The sequence below is a fragment of the Anoplolepis gracilipes genome, chromosome 17, assembly GCF_047496725.1.
Source record: "Anoplolepis gracilipes chromosome 17, ASM4749672v1, whole genome shotgun sequence".
Taxonomy (NCBI): Eukaryota; Metazoa; Arthropoda; class Insecta; order Hymenoptera; family Formicidae; genus Anoplolepis; species Anoplolepis gracilipes.
In genome coordinates, this window is record NC_132986.1 from 6,792,527 (window position 1) to 6,816,321 (window position 23,795).

Sequence of the window (23,795 nt, forward strand, 5' to 3'; positions counted from 1 at the left end):
TAATTTGTTTAATTCGTTTGCAGAAAACGCACGACCTGTTTTTGTAACTGCGGAAACGGCAAACGTGCGCGTGTTACAATATACAGTTTTCCATGGTTGCTATATATTTATTTAATTATTCTCGGGCTTCGCTTCCGTGCCTCGTGGTAGAGCCATAAAAAAAAATCCACGCGTGCATTCACTGCGATATTTATACGGAGACACACATGATAGAAATACATTGATCAAATTTGACACTGTGAATGCGTCGTACGTGCAAAGCAAAAATATTACAGGGACAAAGTTCCTTGTAATCCGACAATCTGCAGATTAGCCGGGAGAGACTGCGAGCTTCCGATAAAATATCTGTTGCATCTTTTGAAAGGATGATGCGGGTATTATTCTTCCGAGACAGTTAATAAGTATTGTGAAGTAAAGTACAAAAAATTTGAATGAAAGAGCATTAAAATTAATTTTTTGTAATAAGAGTTATATATCTATGTATAGTTCACACACATACACACATATATACATAAATGTAAAAACAAAGATATGTATAGAAAAGCAAAGAATTGACTTAAAGAATAGAATTAAATTTAAAACTGACGCATTGAATTCTTAATAGACGGAAATATTTACATGATTATCTATCTATTATCTATCGGATTATCTTTTGATAAGATCAAAGATAGAAAAAATTAAATTAAAAATTATTAAAGAGTATAAACTTAAGGAATTAATTTCATAAATATAATTACACACACACACACACACACATATATATATATATGTATAATTTTGTACCTTAAAATCGGGATCGGTCGTCATCCTCTTGAACGAGCCGATAATGTAAAGTGTGCCCGTGCCCGTGTCTACCATCTTTGCTTGAGTGCTGTACCTAAAACGTAATTATATTACGGATTAAAATATTATAACAGTACGAAGAAAATTTCAAATTTAAGTTGGTAGAAGAATCCAGATAAAAGAAACGCTATAGAAATCCGGGACATATCCTATATATGTATGAAATAAAAGAAAATGTCAAAGAAAGTACAATCGATTTTGATACGCCGAGTATAAGCGAAGAGCCATCAATTCGTCGTTTTAGCTTGCCCGTTTTTCATTTTAGCGTCTTCGATGTAACTCTTGAAGAGAAAATCGACCCTCCAGCACACACCCTCGATATTCTTACTCTCCACTTCGAGCAAGGGTGGCAAGGCATTGTGTATGCGTACAAAAAGCACCCGTAAGGAAGCGATCTTCCGGTTGCTATGCTCTTGTAAAGATTCGCGAAAATTGTTTGTATTATCTTGTTTTTTGTAATAAGAAAGAGAAGCTATCTGACATTTTTCAATTCTATTTTGTTTATCTCTTTTTCTCTTTGTATTATTGTAATGATCGAAAAAGTTATTGCTTCCGTCAAAGTGCGTGTGGGATTACAATTATTTTCAGATGGCGGAGACTTTTGATGTAATTGAACCTTAAATGCCGATTTGAGACTTTTGAGGACCATCTTGAATGCGCATTGTTAAGTTAATTGACGATCGTCCTTAGTTATATGCCATGTCCTTAGACTACGATCTTCATCGAAGCGATGAACGAGGGGGAAATTGCGGAGGAAGAGAATGGGGAAAACTAAAGGGGGAATTCCGCACGACTGGTGACGAAAGATGTTGAGGTGCCCTTTTAATGGTAGAGAAAAGGAGATATAGTATACACGATAAAGTACGTTCTATTATTGTATTTTACAATAAATTCTACCAAATTTTTACCGAGAGATACACAAATAGTTTTTCTTATAATTTTAATCATTTCAATAATAAGACGATATTTATAATATTTTTATATTCTTATTATATATTCATATTTTTATATTAATTAACGATATTAATGAAATGAGCATATATGTAAATTATATATTATTTGTATGTTTTTATCCAAAATATAAGTATTATCTTTTTTTAAATCTTCGCCAAAAATAATATTCTATAGTTTCCACATATGTATTTAAAAGTTTTTTTTTCTCATTTTTGAAGAATTTAATTATATATACGCGAAAGTCCATTTATCGTACATATTCTTTTTCGTTTTAAAAAATACTCTTTCATATATGGTGTATAAATTAAAGATTATATGCACTCGCGAATCAAGTTACAAAAATAAAAATAATATGCATCGAGTTAAAAACTGTTGGTGAAGACTCTAATTCGAGAAAAGAGACAATCTTTTCCTACAATGAAAGAAAAAGAACGTGAAAGATAGCAGCAGGAGAGATAAAGAGAGAGAGAGAGAGAGAGAGAGAGAAGAGAAAGGAAGCAGAGCTCACCAACATCCGCACGGTCGACTCAAGGGGCTTATTCTGGCAAAGATGCCGCTCGAGGACCGGCGACGATCATTAAAAGTTTAAACGGCTCCTATTGAAGTGAGCGGCGGCGAATCCGACACTCGGCTCCAAATCCGCGCTGAGTTGCTTTGACTTCCTTCTCCACGAAGGGAAACGAAAGGACGCAAAGGAAAATGCGAACTACCGAAGGAAAGCACGTAGACGTCGCTTGCTTTATGTGACTATGCGGGCATAATAACTAATCGACTACGTGCGCTCATGACCATGTTTCTCGACCCTTGACCTCTTAGTCGTTATGCAATATCGATAAACTCGAACATCAAGTATTTTTGAAATATGCATAACAATTAAAAAAAAATATTAAACTCAAATCCACATTGAATATACACACACACACACACACATTTATACATGTCTATTAATAAATATCTATTAATTGAAGAAAAAATTTAGAATTTAGCGAGATTAAATGTTATAACTAATTAATATTTACAATAATAATATATAATAAATGTCCATTAATTAAAAAAAAACTAGATATATGGTAATATAATAACACTTTAATATGTAAGTACTTATTAGTTTATTAAAATGAAAGATGAACTAGATGAAATTGAATACCAATTAGCAATGACACAAACACCAATTAGCGACATTTAATTGCGTAGATAATTAGTGTGCATTGTAGTATCGATACTCTCGAGATATTGTTTGCTTCTGGAGTATACATTGGTTCATTATCGATGAATTGATAATGCTTATCGCGACATATCTGTCGAGTATTCTCGATCGGTTTGGATTTGGTTGCAATCGATTGCACCGAAGGTCGAAGTCCCCGATGAAGATAAATGGGCGAGATTTTCTCGACCAACGGACTGGTTCGTACTGTCGTCGCATTTCATCCTGTCGTAAAAGCTTTTGTTGACCAAGCAACGACGGGGATCGGTATAAAATAGCGATCTTCGGGGGTCAGATCGATCCCCAATGTAACTAAGCCCCGCTGTTCCAACATTGAGTTTGGCAAACTTTTGTTGAGCAAGTAGCGAATGGAGTTTGGAATAAAGTAACGATCTTCGAGATTCGAATCAACTTAGATATAGATATCTTGATACTTTAACTATGAAGAGAGAGATTTTTGTTGACTAAGCAATTACAAATCCGAGATCTTTGAGATCTCAGCCGACTTCGATATAAACTATCTTGAAATTCCAATCGCGAAGAGATTTGTGTTGGCCAAGCAACTATCTTGGAGATCGAAATAGAGTCGCTCTTCAAGAATCGAACCGAAAGTAAAGCGAACAGTCCGTCAAAGGATACGTGAAAGGGAAATAATATATAGCTTGCATTCGGCACTTTCAGAGAGAGAGAGAGAGAGAGGGAGAGAGAGGATAACGCGAAATATATACACGTGTCCACGGATCTGGGCGTGGAAATTGATTTGTACTGCCTTTGTACATTGCATATTTGCTGAGATCACAGTCTCGCTAGTAACTCGACTTCACTTCGGCGAGGAGACGGAAATACACTCCGCAGTAGCCGAGGGATATTTAAGCAAGTTTGGTCGCCTTCGCAAACTCCGTTCGATCCTGCGAAGACGTATATGCTCGATACGGTATGCTAAGGATGCCCCGAAGCCAACTCTGACCATGCATTAATCGACGTACGATTTGTGGTACGGTTATAGTGGAACTTCCGATACGAATTCTCTAGATATTCTATCCAGAAAAAAAAATCGATCAAGCGTTTCAGAAAAATTATTTAAAGTTTCTTCTTTAATATCAACATACAATTTGAATATTTAACTTTCTTAAGAAATATTTTCCGCCTTATCTCTCGTTTGGAAACAATGTAAACTATTACATATATAGCGGGAATTTTTTAAAGTGAAAAAATTGAAATAAAAATTTCTTTTTTACGCTAATAATAATGACACATTATATGTTTTATCAGTAATAATATAGAATCGTGATACTTGAATATCTACTTTTTATTCTTGTTTTAATGTTAATTAGGATGCAAATAAAATAAACATTAACAGAAAGACACCGCAGGATTTTTTCGCAAGGAAGAAGTAGGATGGTTCCCGCAAGATTCGAGATACAACATTCGATCTCGAGTGTCGTAAAGCGCGCGATTTTATCTGTGGTCCGAAACCTTGCTTGCCGACTCGTCTCGAAATTTATCATGGCTCTCAGTATTCGCGGGAAGACAATGGGGGCGTCTTTTCTCTTGTACGCGATCGAACGGATCGCTATAAATCGTGAGCTTCTTATCGGCTTCGACCGCCGCGATCAACGACCTTAACGGCGCCGAAATCTATGGACGCCGGAAAGTTAGACGAGCCCTAGTTTCCTAAAGTGGTATGACGGGGAAGAGAAAGATTTCATCCTACCCCGTTATACGGTATTCCGTCTCCGTTTGCTATTCGCCTTTGTCCATTTTACGTATACTGTCTGTTCTCAAGCTCGTTATCTCGGCAGAGATAACGCGATGCGCATTCCGGATCGTCAGAATTCAGAGCTCATCGTAAACGTGATATCGCAGGATAATTACCGGAAATAAGTGAACCGATAAGAAATAGTGCTTACATTGTGACAATATTATGCGAATTTCGAAATATTATGCGTATAAAACGCAAGATATTTAAGCAGAAATGTATATCTCTATATTTTTTTCGGAACGATTAATATTTAATTTTACAATGCGAAACATAAATTTTGTAACAGCTTGCTTACCTTCTTGTTCCAGCGACTTCGACCACCTTGCATCGACTCCGACTCCACCAGAATGGCGTCAGAGTCCAGTAGGAACTACTTGCGCTTCTCGCCCATCCTTCCTCGGGGAACAGAAGAACCTGCGAAACGGTGAGTCAACCTTTGAATATCTCATTTTCTTTTTTTTTTTTTTTTTTTTTTCAAAAATTTATTTTGAATGTATGCGTGATATCGTAAATATTCCACCAAAAAATTTTACTTTTGTAAAAAAGTCAAATTCTCTAAAATATCAAATTAAATTAAACAATACTACAAATTAAATATAACTATTAAACAAGCTATGTATCAACAGGATTTTTGATACAATTGCTATATATGTGTATGATTATTATAATATTTAAATTGTCCTAAAAATATTACATTATAATTATATGATTATTGATTTTATTTCTGATCAAACGTATTTTTCTCAGCGACTTTTTTTCTCTCAGTATAAGATAATAAAACGCGGAATGTCGATAAAGATTAAGTTCGCTATAGCGCGTTCTCAAGTAAAGTAGACGGGATCGGGAAAAGGCTTCGTCGGGACTTTTTCGCGGCGCCTTCGACGAGGTCGAGGTTTCTCGGGAAGATTTGTTGGGGTGAGAGAGAGAGTCTTCGCGGAAGAAGGAGGACGTCTTCCTATCGAACGTATCCCCTTTACGAGAAAAAACTATCTTCTTCTACCGTTCGCGTCCCACTCTCGTGATCTGGTTTCCGTCCTTCGCGCGGCTTTTCTAAACCGTTCCTCCTCAGCTATGTGACCGAAATATTGAAACGGCACCGAGAAAGCACTGTTTCTTCTCTCGAGTTCGCGACGAAGAAGGAAAAAGTATGTCTTCCTTTCCCTCCTATTTCTGCGAATCCTCCGCACGCGATGTAAGCATTCGTCATTCTAAGGATTTTCTATACCACGAACGTGGATAAATCGCTCTTTAATCGGTACAAGCTCACGAGAAATGTGTAAGTTTGTTGTTTTTTCTCTTGATAGTTTGTCAGAAATGCAGCGAGTAGATTGTGGGAAATTTTTCTTGAACATATATCGATTCAATTGATAATTTTCATACCTTTTAACTTTGTTAATTGTGTAGCAAATGTTTGTGACGAAAAAAATTAAGATCACGAAAAAGTACTTTTGACATATAAATAAATCTTTTTTTAACCGATTATTATATAATTTCTACATTTTATTATTTTTCTTTTACACTCTCTCTTTTACTCTCTCACGACAGTCAAAAATAAAGACTATAAATATTACTCTACATTATTCTGTGATTGTTTGTGCCATCTTGAATTTAATAATAGCTTTATAGAAAATTCTCCTAAAATAATAAATATCTTGAAAAGCCACGCGAAATTTCACTATCTCGCTATAAATCCAACAGAATCACGTACCGAGGCAAATATTTCGCTTTATCAACACAAACCGTTTCGCTTCTTCATTATTATTTGCCAGCGTCTGCGAAGTTCCCTTGGCAACGGTTTCGCTGGCATCCCAGATATTCCGCGTTAACCGTACATTTCCATCAAAATTACGATATGTCGCAAATTGCCATCTGTCAGCAAGAATGCCTTTTCTTCCTTCAAGCTACGAAGGAAAAGGCAGTAAGATGTGAGAAGAACACACAGCGAAATCGAAAGGACGAAGAGTTGGAAGAACTTCTCTCTACACAATCGACTTCTTCCTTTCTCCCTCTTTCCTCCTTTCTTACCCTTTCGAGTTACCGCGAGATAGCTCGTTGCCAAAACTTCGTGATTCGCCGTTCTGGAACAACGGAACAGTCGGCAGGGACAATTTACCCTTCGAGGAAGAGAAGAGAGAGAGAGAGAGAGAGAGAGATAGAGAAGCGCGATTTTATCAGATCCCACGGAATTGCATTCCAGCCACGTAAACGGGAATATCGAGATTCAGACGAACCTTCACCTCGTCTCTTCATCCTTTGTTCCGGTACGAATCGAGAATGATGCAACAAATTCACGATTAATGTCTGTTCGCTTATTTTTGTTCTTTTTATTTCTATCCTCGTTTTTAATAATAGTGCTAAGTCGACGCGCAATAATCCGATTTTTCAAATCTATATTGCATTTTAATTGTCAATCCACAAACAATGTTATGTAAGAATGAATGTTCATTTTCCAAACAGTATATAGTCTTTGAAGAAACGAAACATAATATTTAATTTATTAAATTAGTTTCTTTTAGTTTAACTTTTAAAAGTAGTATGCACAGAAGAACGTTTATGTTAAGTGTTAATTTAATTTAAATAATAATTTAACCGGATGTCTAATTCTTATAATACATCATAGAGAAGCTTTTAATATATTAAAATGCTGAGTTTTCTATTTTATCGACATCATAATACATGTAACTCATTTTTCATTACATTTCCTGGATTAACTCGTGAAACTTTGTAATTGTTTCCTCCAGTATAATTGCCAGTTCGAAAGTACGTATTTTTACTGCTATTGTGACTTAAATGAAAATAATATGGGTTTTAAAAAATACAGAAATTTATGTTACTGAGCCAATCATTTTTTTCAAAGCTTTTTGCGTTAATTAATTTCTAGGTAGGATTACATGTGTATTAGCAATCGTATGGTGAAATCAAATACAGCTTTTCATCGCGGAAAATCTATCCCCACGGCTATAAAGTATGTATAAAGCTGGAAATACAATTCGCGATATGGACCTTCACGTCTAGCGCGATTATTCGCCCGTTCGCCGATCAGACTCGCATGATTACATTCGCGTTTCGCGGTATCGGTTTCGCTGTTGTTTCTCTCTCTCTTTCTCTCTGTCGACTCGTTACTGCAGTGACCAATCGAACGTGCTCCATGGCCGAATTTACTGGCCTTTAATAATGTTTCACGAATCATCGAGTTGCATTACGGAATAGTGAGATCCGTTTTTGCAGTCGATAGGTGAAATCGCCATTATTTAGTATTTTATGCTTTATATTATAGCGCACGACTGACGCTGTACTATAATGGTTATATCTCGTTCTAATCTAATTAAAATGTAGTTTTTGTTTTGCAACGTATTATATAGCCTGTATAATTCTGCTATTTTACATATAATTATTTAATTCTATTTATCTGAATGTAATTATTTTATCATTTTAATTATAATCCTTTGCTCACGTCATTATTAAAATGCAAATAATGATGGTTTACACGTTACAGTGCGTTTCAAAAGTGGCTTAATCTACTTTCAAAATAAATTATACATATATATATATATATATATATATAAATTTTTTAAATAATGTAATCAAAAGTTTTAAATCTATAAAAAGCGCAAAATCAACGTAGATTATGAACTCTCGAGTTGTTCTGAAATCAAATGTATCGAGATTATCGAGCGAAAACTGATTGGAGTCCTCAGTCCTCAGCTCAGTTCTGACTTTGACTGACAAGAGAATATCTAAAGCCAGCAATTACCATGGTGTATTGCCATGGAGAATATCGAAACGAGTCTTGACGCGTCAATATCCGCTTTTTCGTCGCTTTTAATAAGCAGGGATCTCGTGCAGATCTCGCAATTTCCGCTTTCAATTCGCTTGAGCACGGCCGGATCGTAAGAACGAAGTCCAGGTAAAATAAAATAAAAGCGAACGACTGCACGAAGTGGAGCAAAGAGAAGCGACCGCGGCTGCTAAGGGTTGCGAGAGTGAGGGTGGAATATAAACAGCCGAAGGGACGTAGGGCAGAATTTCGGCGAAAGTTTCCATGCTCTTTTCTCCCGTCTATTTTTCTTTCGGACTCCCTTTTTCCCGCGCGTCCCGTTTCCACGTAATTTTCGCCTGTATATTTCGTAATTCCAGCAACGCATACTTGGCCCTTAAAACTGTCAAGACTGTTCAGAAAATTTGTCTTTTTCGCATGAGTTAGTAAATAAAACGGTAAACAGAAATAAATCAGAGTTTTAGCTCGATAAAATGGAGATACATTAAACGTAAACAAAGTTCATTTATTTGGATTTAGAAAAGAATAATTACTATACGCTCTGCGCATAGGATAACACATGAAGATACATGTTACGTTATAATTTTTCTTTCGTATAGAGAAAAACAAACAAATTTAACCAATTTTCACGGCTCGAAAATAATCAGAAAACGATCGTGAACTTGTATAATGGTCGTTCTTTTCTGTTAAACATGCAAATTTATCAGCGTTTGAACACCGAATGGCCGGAGGTGTCCATTAACGATTTAAATTACCCATCGTGGTTATAGTTTCGTCACGAAAATAGAAATTTTTTTTCCTGTCGTTTTCCCATCGCATCGCATCGTTTTATTGGAAAGCCAACTGTAGCGTGATAATTACATTTAACACGCGAAATTATGCAAGGAATAAATTTGACAGAATTATCAAGAGGGAATTAATTATTAATCGTGGGGTTTAAAAATAAAACGGATCGACTTCTACCTAACATTATTTATCCGCATCTAGCATATCCATAGATATTATAAAAACTTTTTTGCACAAAACGTTACAGTCCCCCGATATTTCTGCACAATTAAGATTGAAGGAAAATTAAGGTTGACAAATTTTATTTTTTTCAATTCTTTCCAGAATTAATTTCGCCCAGCCAACCAAAAAGTGAGTTAAATTATTTCGTGCCCGCGAATTGTTAAGCTCGTTTTCATGATTAATCTTATTCTCATGATTCTCGTTGTCGTTCTTATTGCGATGAACGAAACCGGAGCTGTCGACAAATGCCTCGATTTCGATATTATGCGCGAGATTCGCGTTTATATCAGCCTGAATGACGTTGAATAAGTCAGATTGGATAAGTAGATCTCATGCGCGGCTGCCATCGTCACTACGATTTCCTCTTCCTCTATCTCTTTTCATCTCGAGTGTTCTCTCCTCAGTAATTTACCTTCTCTCGTATCGCTGAAAGCAACAGAATTTTGCAATGGTTCCTTCCTCTCTGCGACTAGTTCCATACGTCTATTTTCCTGTTCTCCAACTCCGCGTGTCACAAGGCAGACTTAATTACAATATATCCCGTCGATAAAACTATATGAACACTCGTTCAGATTTGGCACGATCGATTTTCCGCGTGAAATTTTCAGAGTCGTTTATAAAAATCGTTAACAAAAATGTTTGAAAGAATATGAATGACACGGTCAATTGGAGAAATATTTTACGTAATTAGGTCATACTTGGAATGCCATCATTATTGGCGTTTCATTAGCGACTAAATTAGATAGGCAAAAAGAAAGTAATAAATTAATAACGATAATTGTAATAAAGTACCGTGTTCTATTCAGTGCAAGAAATCATTCAAAGATGATGAAAAATTTTTTAAATGTATTATTGAGTCATAAATTGAACCATTATAAAAAATATGAAGGTTCAAATTTTTATAAAAGCATTATTATAAAAAAAAAATTGAGAAAAAAATAATAATAAAATATTATACAACTTTCAGATATAATACGGTTAAAGGCAAAATATTATTCAATCTGAATAACAAATTATATATATTTATAATCGGAAATGATTTTAACATATGTACATATATTTATTACCTGGATATTAACATTAATATTTTCTCAAACACTTGATATAAAAATTAAAAAGTTCCGTTACTAACATTAGATAATATCGACCTGATGTTCCTACTAGATATTATTGATCTAATATCAATTTGTGCCAGGGAAGGAAGGGAACTGTCAAGTGTCAAAGGTATCGCGCAACTACGGCAGCTTTATCGTGCACGGCTCGCTGCAACTGTGTCACGCTCGCCTTAATTTCGGAAAATCCGGTTCGGCGGCACGATCGTTGGAGCGTGGCGGCAGTTTCGCAAGTGAGGCGAGGGTATCGCCGTCGGTGAACGATAGCCCGCGTTCACTATTCGTGACACCGTATTGGTTGCGCGTATAGGGGATGCCGGTTCACCCGATAATCGGGTAGTTCGGTCCATTGCTCCGCCATAATCCCGTCCCCGCCATGTTTCGCCCTGTGCCATCCCTTCGCTCGCGACAATAGCCCTATGTAGGGCTTCTTTACATCAGTGTTTCTCAAACAGTAATAAATAATTCAAAACAAAGAGGAAGAGGGAGAAAGAGAAATTATCTTATTTATTGTGTCATTATAATAGCGCGCTCCTTTAAGCTAATATTGTTAAATAAAGCCATACAAGAATATAATGCGAATAACACGTGGGCAGAAATTTTCACTGATTGTAGTTATCAAGAGAGTGAACGCGTAGTGATCGCGTCCAATACCGAGGTAATGGACTGCGGACGTAAAATCGATAGGCTGACGATAAACGTTATTGTCCTTCGAGGAGCGATTCGACGGGATGGCATTGTTGTTCGATATATATATATATATATATATATATATATATATATATATATATATATATAGTATATACGCAATGCGCTGATTCGGTCCATCTGCTTGTCAGAATGAAGTATCGGACAGCTTTCTCCGTATTAAGCTGGCGAATCGCGCCGGCACCTAAATTCTGTTTGGGATTAGTTGATTGCGAATTGCGATCGTGGGACACACTACTCGTACATCCGCATTAAGTCGTCCGGCGTTTAATGACGAGATGTGCTAAATCCATCAGCAGAAATCATATGTAAAATCGTATATTTATTTACGATATTTTTCCTTGAAGCGATTTTCTGGATTATATTGTATCATGAGCGCATTGAACATTTTTTGTTTCTCTTCCTTTCTCTCTATAATGCAAAGAGTTTGTCAAATGTAGGATTCAAATAAGTTGTTAATTAAAAATTTTTATGTTCTACAAAATTACTTTAATATCTTTTGTATCTTTCATCAATCATGTCTCTTTGATATATTATTTATTTATGATAACGATATGTTCATGATTAATTTTTTATTATTATTGGAAAAAAACCATTTTGTTGCTGAAACTTTATAATTTTGCAGTGATTCAAGTGAATTGTTTAATCCGTGGTGGAGAATAGTGTATATTTTGCAAACGACATGTCGCTTTTGCATCGAGTCCCATTAATTAGGGGGCACGATTAACGTATTAACGCAATTACTCGGTTCGTTACATCGCCATATACGCATCGACGTGCTCGTCGCCAAATTTGTTCAACCTATTTCCGCGATTTCGTCGAAATTCAGCGACGTGTATTAGCAAGTTATTACGTATGCCGTACGCACGATATTATTTATTCATTTCAATTATTATAGAACCACTCAGAGCGATTATCGACAATGCCCAGAACGGCCAGAGTTAATCTAATTTGCATTTTTGTATCCCTACATATATTGCTAAATATTCAAAGAATCATTACTATATTAAAAGTAAAAGTGAACTTGGAAAGGATTGAACTTATATTAGGACAAAATTTACCTTGTAACTTAATGATGCATTTTTATCTGTTACTAATTAAATAAATAAATCATTTAATTCATTTTAATAAAATTGGTGGAAAGTATTTTCGCGTATTAAAATTCTGAAAATCATACTTGCAAAAAGGAATAGTTGAATAGTTTTCAGATAAAGATTAAAATAATTGAACAATTTCTAAAAGTGACGTTACAATTTTATGTAATAGTATTAAAAGGATAAAGTTTATGTTTAAAGTCGGATTAAACTAGAAAAGGGATTAACGAATCGTGCGACGGCGAAGCGAACCGTGAGAAACTCTGGTGCTTCTAAAACCTTCACGTGAATGCGGTCGACGATCTCGAATCACGACTGCGGATGCCAGAATCCGGTGAAACCTCGCATCGATATATCGCTCGTACAATGTCCAAGCATCCGTACGACATTCGATATCGCACTTGCCGTGATTCGCCTGCGTTTCGCAATTCGAGTCGTACGTTTCCTTTCTGGATGTTACAAACGACCGCGATCGGATGAAGGATGCGAAGTGTAAATTGAAAGCATATTGATTAGAAACATACATTAATGCGTGAATGAATGAATCGTAAGAATTTTTTTCACAGTGTAAAATGTAGAGTAAACAAATTACGTATAATATAATACAGATATTGACATGTTATATAACGATATTAATTCGCTTTTCAAGCAATTTGGAAAAAATATAAAAAGTTAGATGAGAGGTTACTATTGCATCCTACTCTTTAATTGAAATACGCAACACTCTCCAAACGCGTGTCAATTATTCACGAATGCTAATATTAGCTTCAATCCCGAAGAGAATAACGCCATGGCGCCGTCGAGTCCTTTGACACCTTCCATCGGCATCGCTCGGTCGCGCACGTCGATATCATGCAGGACCAACGCGCTGCGAACGGCTCGGAGGTCCATTTGTCGAAGGAACACAGTCTCCGGAGAGCGGAATAATCCGCAAGATAACCGAGACAAAGAGGGAGAGAGAGAGAGAGAGAGAGAGAAAAGGAGAGAGACGTTACACTACCATGATTACCGATGTCAAGTCGAGTTTGCAGTTGAGGATGTGTGCGGTCTGTGGTCCGAATTACCGGTGTCTCTCTGCGAGCGTGTCGCGGTAGACATGCAAAGATCGTCGCGTCATTTAGCGAGATCACGCGACTACGACTCTGGCAAGTTTCGCCGAGAACGTGCCGGGCCAACGGCGGCGCCGTGGAATGCATGCAAATAACGTCGATGCGCTGCCACGACAAAGGAGAATATGATATTACGCCCGTGCCACCTAAGATCCACCACCTGTATCGAGCTGTAGCGAGATGCTCTTGGAACATGCACGTATCTTGGTGGCATTGTGATTCGAGTTTGGACAAGGAATTAGCCAAAGTGCGAAGCAACAATAGAAACTCTAGTACATTACATGCAAGTTTATGTATCCATTGTCGGATCTTGGAAACTTGTGGGCGATATTAAAGACCAGAATATATGCCAGAAATATATATGCGTGTTAATAAAAAATATATTAGTTGCTTTTCGATTTGAATATAAAATATAGATTAAATTTTATAGGAAAATTTGAATATTAAAGTGAAGAAAAGTACAGATTCTTTTTTTGCAAACACTCTTTTATATATTTCAGAACTTTTTAAACATTTTCTGATTTCACAAAATGAAATCAGAAAATCTTCAATTTTAAAAATTCTTACATAATATTAATGTTAATAATATTATAGGAAATAGCGTTAAGTTATCAATTGCTTAATCAATCAGCAATATAAAATAATTCGAAATAAAGAATTATAAATGAATCAAAATATATAAAAAGGAGCTTTTTACAGTTTCCGTGTTTCTTATGGCGGTCTCAGTGCGGATTACGTTGCTTCAGTGTTATCCGGCGTGCTTTTCCTGGTTTTATCGGTCGCTTCGTTTTGTTCCTTGTGCGGGCAGGTGACTCGCGCCTCGAAGACAAAGTGCCAAGGGAATTTTCCGGGTTAACCCCGGTACGGGAAAAAGGCCAACGGAACGACACGGTACGAGCGAACAGCGCGCGGTTCCGGCCGATAAATATATATCAAGATTAAATCTAGCTTTTCGCGGAAATCCTAGAAATCGTGCTACGTCGATCTCGATCTCGTACCTTACACTCGTCTTAGCGGACAACTAATTAGATCGTCTGACAGGTATAAGTGTTTGAGAAAAATACCGTTAATTTATCTTACAATTAAAAAATAAAATATTGTTTTTTATAAAGTGTTATTATGTCGAGCTATCATAATTCTGATAATATTGACATAATATTGACACAAATTATACTTTGACGATTGTATGTGTGCGCGTGTGTAATTGCAAATCTTAAACTTTAAAAAAATATGAACAAGAAATTTAGACAATGTAAATATTAAATGTGCTTTTCTGGCGAAATTGCTGACACTAAATTAACTTCTTGTCGTTAGCTTATCCAGATGACAAATAAAACATAGCCCGCATCTCGTCAGAATACGCTTTATCGGCTTTCCAAATCGGTCTCCCTCGGTTTAATGTACTCTCTAGACTATAGACACCCCAGCAACCTACTTTGCTGAGCAATTTTCTTTCTCTCTCTTTCTCACTCAATTCAGAGTAGCTTCCTGACAGAAATCCGTAGATTTCTACGGCGTCGATTTCAATCAATCCCGTTGTCGACACCCTGCCTCGTCCCCCTTTTCCTTTTCCAACCTCGCAAAGTTTCTCATTTACGTCTTGAGAAATTACCGTTTCCCGGGCGCTGCACCGGGCGAATTTACTTTCTCCCTGGTTGCTTATCACGGATACGGAGATACGGCTAACGCGCGCGCTGTACGGAATCGACAATAGCGTTCCATTAATGAAATGCTTTGTAGGAATCTCCGTTAATTGGACCGCCACGATATTAATGCAGCCCTTTATTATTCTCAGAGATTAGATCGTTTGTAACATTCGTCCGTGTTACTTTTTCCCATGTAATTATAAATGAGATTTAATGTACTATTCCTTTGCCAAATCTGAGAATAATTTGGGACTGCGTAATCAGAGAGAAATTTTCCAAAATGAAAATGATTCTCTCGGGTTTTTTTCTCTGTCTTTCTTTTCCATTTTTTTTTTTTTTTTTTTTTTTAATTTTATTTTATTGTCGGCGCGACGCAATTTTTTCACGAAAGTGGCAGAGCACGTTCGTTAATCGGCGAAAAAGCACGTCGCGGAGCAATTAAGCGCGGGAGTAGTGCGTTACATCCAGTCATTATACGCGAAATTCGCACTTTGGCTTAGTCGAGTTTAATGACCTATTAAAACCGTAGCAACCAAGTTTTACCGGATCTCCGTTTCGAATCGGATTGACCATGTTGGACGGCAATCTTTGCACTTCTTACATCGAAGAAAATAAAAAGAAGAAATAATTACTTATTTCATTTGTACTTCAGACTATATCAAAAAAGACAAATCTCGAAAATCAACTGAATCTGATTTCTGTGTAACCGTAGCCTTTGAGTTTCAACAACGAACGTTCGTAAAAAGATCGATATTTACATGATGGTTAGATTTTCCGGGCGAATTCTCTCCGTACTTTTCAAACGAGCCTTCGTAAGGTAACAGACATAAATTGTCAGTCTAACTCGCGCAGGCTGTCATGTGACGCCTTTACATGCTAGCTTTCTGCATACGAGGCAAATTCGATGGCGCCTCGTAAATTAAAGGGCACAATGGTCGACGTGAAAACATCGCGACTCCTTCTCAAACTAGAAACCTGAGAATAAAACGTGAGGATGATCGAAAGGGTGACCGTGAGAGATGGTGGAAAACAAAGGGATATAAATCGGCATTTGTACAACAGCTTCTGCGCGAAAATATTTATTACATAGCGTTAATTTTTGATTTTTAATTTTATTTATACAATAATGTACATAATAACATAAAATATAATAACATAGAAATGCAAAACGTAAAGAAGTATAAAAAATAATGTAATGAATAAAATATGAAGAGTAAAGTTGATATATATATATATATATATATATATATATATATATATATATATAAAATATGAATTTATAAAATATAAATAATTTATAATTTAGTTCTTTATATAAAGGGAATAACTTATTCTTTTAATAATTTTTAATGCGTTAGATAGTTTAATAATGTTAATGAAAAAAGCTGTTTAATTTATTTAAATCTATAACGCATCGCCCACGAAGCAAGAACAGGGAGTTTGAGCGAAGCTAAGAAGCTTAAATAAGGAAGACTCGTTAGAAACAAGTGGCGCCGATTAAAAAGACTGACTCCACTTTCACTGTGATACATTGGTGAACGCACGATAGCGCTTTTTTCTTCAAGCTGCGTTTTCTTCTCTTTTCCTCTTCGTTGTTTCTTAAATCTTTTTCCTGCCTTTTTCTTATCCGTGCAATGCCGTCTTCTAACAAAAAAAAAAAAAAAAAAAAAACCGCGCACACTTTACGGAAAGTATAAAAGATTCTTTTGAGTTATTTCTTCAATTTCATGAAATAAAATTTTTAGTTAAAGAAGCCTGAAAATAATGACAGAAATTTTATTAATCCAAGAAGTTTATATGGAGAAAGAAAAATATTTTTATTATTAAAATTTAATTTTAAAATCTAGAAAATAAAGAAAAAATGATTATCTTTCCATGTTTGGGTAAGAAATAAGTTTTATTTACATATTCACATTCATATCTATCGTATACATTAGATTAATTATTACATAACTCAGAATGTATATGTATTCTTCTGCCGTGCCAAATAATTTTGACTTCCCGACTCCTAAAAAGCTATAAAGATGATGTTTTTACGATGTCTTACTACGTGCCAACTTATTCTGAATTGCTCACACCGGCTTTCCCCGTTGCATAGTAATATCTGGTAATATCGCACGATTACTCGGGCGTGCGACGAAATGGAGTACACGCGCGCGCGTCTACTTTCCCCCATGCGTTTTGCATAATTCGAGTAGAGAAATGGAATCCGCAGCGTGCCAGAAAAGCGTCGTGGCATATAGAACGTTCTGATTAAGGCTAACGATACGTCCGCCAGTCGTGGCACATAATAACGTAATATATAATAATATTAAAGTGAAAACGAGTAAATTGCGTGAGATTACATGGTATTCGCCATTCAAAAATGAAACGGGATGCAACGGGCCTCGTACAATGAGCGACTCGTAAACTTCTTAATTAACAATATTAAATCCGCAGGAGATATATTAACTTCATTTAGTTAAATATGCTAATTTTTTCATTGATGCACTCTGAAAAATATTTTCAGGAATTTCTAACGCAGGTATTCTCCTAAAATTACAACTAATGCAACCATAATGCAAACTTATAACTGTTCGAAATAATTATTATTATGGTTAAAGTTTTGTTTTTAATCGCTTAAAGTGTAGTAACTATAATAGCAAGTTGCAAACCTTCCGCGACCAGCGACTCCATTCGCGGTTACCGAGCGTAAATTCTGACCTATAGCTACCGGCGATAAATCCATCCCCGGGGATCGATCAATCGCAATAAAATGTTATTGTTGCATACTGAAAGAGTTATAGGACGACGGATCGCAGCGTTATCGTTGAAAACGCGAAAGATGTGTGCGTTATTTCTTTGGTAAAAAAAAGGATCAAAACAAATTGCAAAAATGTCTTGTCAAACTTTACGAAGTTTATTTAAAGTAAAAAAGAAATACATATAGCACTTAAGAATAATTAAAGAATGGAAGTGCGCTTTCCTCACAATTATACTAAATAATACAGAATTCTCCGAGGGAGTGGGAAAGAGAAGTAGCGGGGGAGGCGAAGGGAATACAAATGAAGAACCTCAATAATTCGATACGACGAGAAACGCGCGTTTTGGAACAAGCAATCAGCATGAAAGCTTATTGTCGTTCTCTCGCAAAGACAATGGCGGATCCTGCGATTACGAGGCTTAGGCTGCACGCGGTAAATTCACACGAGATCCTATCGTCACGAGCCATTATGTTATTATTACAACACATGGTACGCTGTGCGAGTTTGTCCGTATTACCTTAATGGTAACGCAACGGTCGTATCTTCTCCCTCTTCGGAATTCTGTGTCCCATGACGAAACGCAAAAAGATGTACGGTGGTCGTGCGATATGGTAAACACAAAAATTACATTACTGAGTGTTATAACATATGTCTACATGTGCTTTGAACAAAAAATAAGGAGCGACATTTTATCAAACTGATTAGCTTCAAAGGATATTTATAAAAGGAATTACCTTAATTCATTAAAATGAACGATCCTTTCATTTGTTCAATGAAAAAAACATCCACAGGGTGTCACGAAACATCGTTTAAGGAATTTTAAAAATGGATTATTTAAAGCTGTTTCCTTTCGTGACGAATAAGCTTAACATGTTTTTAGTCGTTATTTATATTGTATTAAATATCTTAGTAATTAATTCCTACGTTAAAATTATACTTGAAAATCATGCTGAAAAATCATTAGAGGAAAATAAGTAAATATATTATTATGAAAATGAAGAATACGTGATTCCGCCGTTAAATTGTTTCTCGAAACATGCAAAATTTAATTAAACTTTAAAAATGATATAAAAATTACATTGATTCTAAACTGATAAAACACACAGTTCAAACAAAAATAATACAGTTTAAACTTGGATATTGGGTAAATATTCTATATGGAAAGAACACATCTCGTCGTGCAAAGATATGAAGATACAACGCGCGCGCGCGCGCGCGATATCGGAATGGTCCAGGAACAGAACGAAAAGCTCCGCTCCTCTCGCCTCTCCCGGCGTCTCTCTAGCGGCGTACAGTCGCGTACCGCGTTTTGCGACCTACATCAACAACGGGCGCGAGTACAGCGAGAGCGAGGATACATTATTACTGCCATCGGAAAGCGAAGCTCTCTCCGATATGCGATGGTACCGCGACGACCGGAGGGTGTTTCAGGGTCGGTTGCCATGGCGATACGAGCTGGCACCGCTACCACGAGGGTGCAGCCTGGAATATCCACCCTCCTGCCTCTTTTCCGCGATTCCCTCCTCTCTCTTCTTCCTTCCCTCCGCTACTTCTCTCTTTCTCTCGCCCTTTCTCTCTCCCTTCCTCTACGTTTCTCTGTCTTTCACTACTGCCGCCCTTTGCGTTTTTCTCTCCCGTATACATACGTATTCACTCGGCCGCCCTCGCCATCCCTTTTTCTCCATCCTTGCCGGCCCTTTCGCCTCTTTTGTTCCCAGACTGACTCTCCAATGGAGACAACGGTGGCTGCCCCTGATCTCTCTCTCTCTCTCTCTCTCTCTCTCTCTTCTTTTTTCTCTTCTTCTCCGACATCTAATCGCGTATCGTTCACCCCGCGATTTTATTTCGTCATGGCGAGTTTAATTCCGGCGCTCTCTGCGCTACGTTATACATCGCTTCTCCCTCGTGGTATTGTTGCGCGATAACGATCGATAGCGCGTAATAACAGCCCGCGAAAACGTGACCATCGCGCCAACGAAATTTCGCGGAGGTCCGACGTGTCTATCCCGAATCGTGCTAATCGCGATCCATAAGTTTAAACAAGCAGTTTCGTTAATATAGACGCCTCTTTCGCGATTATACAATATAATCGCCACTTTAAAGAATTCAAAGGTATTTAAAAGCACCATCAGTACGTAACTCGTTATCAATATCGATATTCTCAACAAGTTTCAATACTGAAGCTATATATATTTATTAAGAGATATGTAGAAATTAATAGAGACGCAAGTATTAAGATGATTTTCTTTACTCTCTCTAATTTTATTCGATTAAACAATATTTAAAATAATAATTTATTTAATAAATTGCATTACTATACTGTTACATTTATATAATATAATTTAAAAAAGAATTTATTTAGTAAATTACAATACACGCTAGAATGAAACAATATAACGGAAAAGAAAATAATTCCTCAAGCAACTAATAAAAAATGTACAATAATAAAAATGTACATTAAAATTTTGCTATATAAGGTTACGTTAACTCATATTTCCCGATCTATTTTGTATATTTAAAAAAATTCTACAATGATTCTTTCTTTGATTATCGGTCAAAGAATTGTTTTTCCCATCAGTGACCAAGTAATGTCATCGAATATCGATATTCTCGTCGTTATATCCACATAATCGTATATACACGCGCCGCGGGAAGATAAAGGCATACTGATCATAATGAGTGGAATCCCAGACGCTTGTTAAAAAGCAATTACTCCATTCGTGCGAAGAGCCATTCGCGAGAAGACTACTTTGCTTGGAAATCGCTGGTTTTGCGCTTTCGCTAATTTGAATTACTCGTTGCCGCTCGGTCGACTCTCAAAGACCGCGGAAAACTCGTTTGTCGCGTGCGATTCGCGTTTATTTCCGCCACGCTAGAATTTTCTAGATATGAGAGAAGAAGGAAAAAGAAGAAAAAGAGAAAGAGAAAGCAAGACTGCGGAAAGATATATACCGACGACGAGTAAATTGTAACCACACCGTTTCTTCTGAAACTACAAATGTGAGTGCGTGACAAAGTGTCTTTTCCGACCACATGTGCGCACGCGCAAGCGAAAAAAAAAACGTGCTCTTGCGAATATTTAGAGATTCGCGGCTTTAAATATCAGCGTCGTATATATATTCAAGTTTTTATTCTCCTCGGTATTGCTCGTATTTTCGAATAATTTTATAAATGCAAGCGTGCTTTTAATAGCCATGCATTCAATTTCGTGGAAATTTCTCGCGAAAAGATGTATGTTTGCCAGAGATCCCCGCTGTTTTTCTCGCCGGATCCCCCGGGGCAGTTTCGCCGGTCTTACTAATTAACTTTTAACAAGGGAACGAATAGATGACGCAATCGGGTTATAAACTAAGCGAACTCGTTTCTTGCACATCTTCTCCCTCCCTCTGAAAAACACATTATTTTTCTATTCTAGAAAATGATATGAAGAATGCACAAATATATTACTTAACTCCTCCCCATCGAATTTACACGAATGATTAACTTCATAAATTTATTAACTTTTTTATAAAATTTTCTTTCACATGGGTCGATTACTGTTATAAATTAATATCGCGTAAAAAGTATTTTCGTACTTTCAGTGTTTATTGTGATTTACTTTTTTTGTTTTTCTCAAAAACTACATATGTATGATATATTAAATAAATAAAAAAAAAAAACAGAGAGGTCACATATTCTTAGAAATATTCGCTAATTTTCCGGGCGAAAAGTTAATCACAAAAAATATAACAGCTGGAAAAAATCGTTTTTCGAATGTTACACAGCGCGAGGGAAAAGGTTTTGACTTTCCCATTGTCTGTGAAATGTACATTGATCATTTGTGAAACGTAAAAGTGATTAATCAACGTGCGATAAACGTCGCGAGGAAACCTTCTCGACGAAGTCGATACCGCTAGCCATTGCCGCTAACGAAACACGTGTCAGCGCGCGTTAAATCGTAGATCCCAGGGAGACCGACGCGACACGCTCGTTAATCACGGACACATCGTGAGCGTGATGGATTAAAATCAACGGCCGCATCCATACAAGTCATTTTCTTTCTTTACGAATCATTTCCTTCTTCGAGCGGACGTTTTTTCAAAACTTCAACTTTTTGTGCTCCGATAAGTTATATGAAAGTCATTATAGCACGCTGGTTAGAAATTTCTTGTCTTCTTTATATAAAAGGATATATTAAAAAGATTTTCTCTTAAAGTAATATAGATATTTTACTGTCCAAAGACAGAAAAGATTGTTTGTGTCAGATTGATCAAAAGTGATGGCATGTTGAAAGTTTTATAAAAGAATAAGTAAAACCAAAATTTCATATGATAAACATTAAAAGTATATATTTAAATTCCAATAATATAACCACCTTAATGGTTTGTATATCGCGAATATGTAATATTTTTGATTAATTTTTATTAAATTTATTGCTCACTATTTTGGAGAAAAAGGATATTTTTAAAAACTTATTTATTAATATCCTTTAGAACATTTTTATTTTGTCTTCATGAATTTTCAAATAACTCTAACATACATTTTTCTTCTCGTGATCATTAGGCATTTAGTTCGTGTTAAATTATCGAAGGGCACATAAAAATAAATGCGGTATTATCGTCAATGACATATTGATGAAGAAAAGTACATAATGTCGGTCGTGAGTACCTCTATCATATAGCCTGGAATTATTATTAGCGCTAACGATTATTGTTAGAATTACATCGCTTTTATGTTACGATAGCATGATGACCGAGAATAGCGGCGTAGAAGTTAGTGAATTCATCGTCGAGATATAAAATAATATTTGCGTGGGTCAAGAAGTATATATATATAACGCTTAGTCTATTATTACTGCGAGAGATAATTCTTATTTAATCAGCTAGTTCATAAACGATATAAATCACGCATTATCAAAAGCTCCAGATCTTTTAAATCTTTAAGAGAATATTTAAGCTGGATAAAAAACAGTATATTGATACTAACAACATAATAAATCGTTCGACCGTCGGATAGTCGAAAACGATACGCACGTACAATGTTATAAAGCGCAACTGCAAAATGATATCTCAAGAATTCATTGTTACACTTCGTCTTTCAAGTATGACATTCGGAATTTGGGAAGAATATCTTCGCGAAATGGGAACTTACCGCGCTCATATTTCTACTCCGGGATAACTCATAGATTCTCCGGACTCGAGCATCCGCGTAATGTCTAAGATTGATGCGCAAGATATACCGGAGGAGGAAACATATTTCGCAAGAAAGCGAGCGAGCGGGAAAATAGGAAATCTGTCCGAGTACGAGAAGCTGGCGCCGCTACGGCTCTTCCGCTATCAGACAATTGAAAATTCCGACGAGAGATAAGCGTCGCGCGACCTGCTTTCCGTAATCGATCAGATCACAGTCGACAGAAGAGAGTCGCATACATTAAAATTTCCTTTAAATCGCTCGGCATTTTTTTTCTCTTCCAGACAGAAAGGAACTCGCGGAATTTAGCTATCTTGCTGTACGCAAAGAGAGAGGTATGCAGCCTCGAGGAGTTCACGGAGGAATGACATCGAGATATCGGGCGAAAGCGGAAAGATGACACGAGCGAAGCGACTTCGAGTAATAAATGATCGCGATGAATAATAACTCGGTTATTGAAAGAAAATTCTGGCCGATACGCGAGGGCCAGAGTTTTCCAACTCGGAGCATTAGCCTAGTTCTTGGATAAGGCCCTCCCCTTCCGCCTCTCTTCCGAGGTTCGCCACCTTCTTTCTTCAGTTCTCTCTTCTTCCCGCTCACTATCCGCTTCGCTCTGTGCTCTCTTTATTCCACGAAACCACGTCCGCATAATGGCTATTCAGAT

The 23,795-nt window shown here is 36.6% G+C and overlaps 1 protein-coding gene across 2 annotated transcripts in view; it reads right to left on the bottom strand.

The window, feature by feature from the left end:
- The window catches only part of LOC140675186 (uncharacterized), a 37,879-nt gene that overhangs the window by 5,147 nt on the left and 8,937 nt on the right, over window positions 1–23,795 (bottom strand). For both annotated transcript variants that reach the window (XM_072909356.1, XM_072909355.1), the window contains exons 3-4: window positions 5,059–5,177; window positions 784–877 (exon numbers count right to left, since the gene is read on the bottom strand). In XM_072909356.1, the coding sequence (XP_072765457.1) occupies window positions 784–877; window positions 5,059–5,177 (213 nt within the window). The remainder of the gene's footprint in view (window positions 1–783; window positions 878–5,058; window positions 5,178–23,795) is intronic.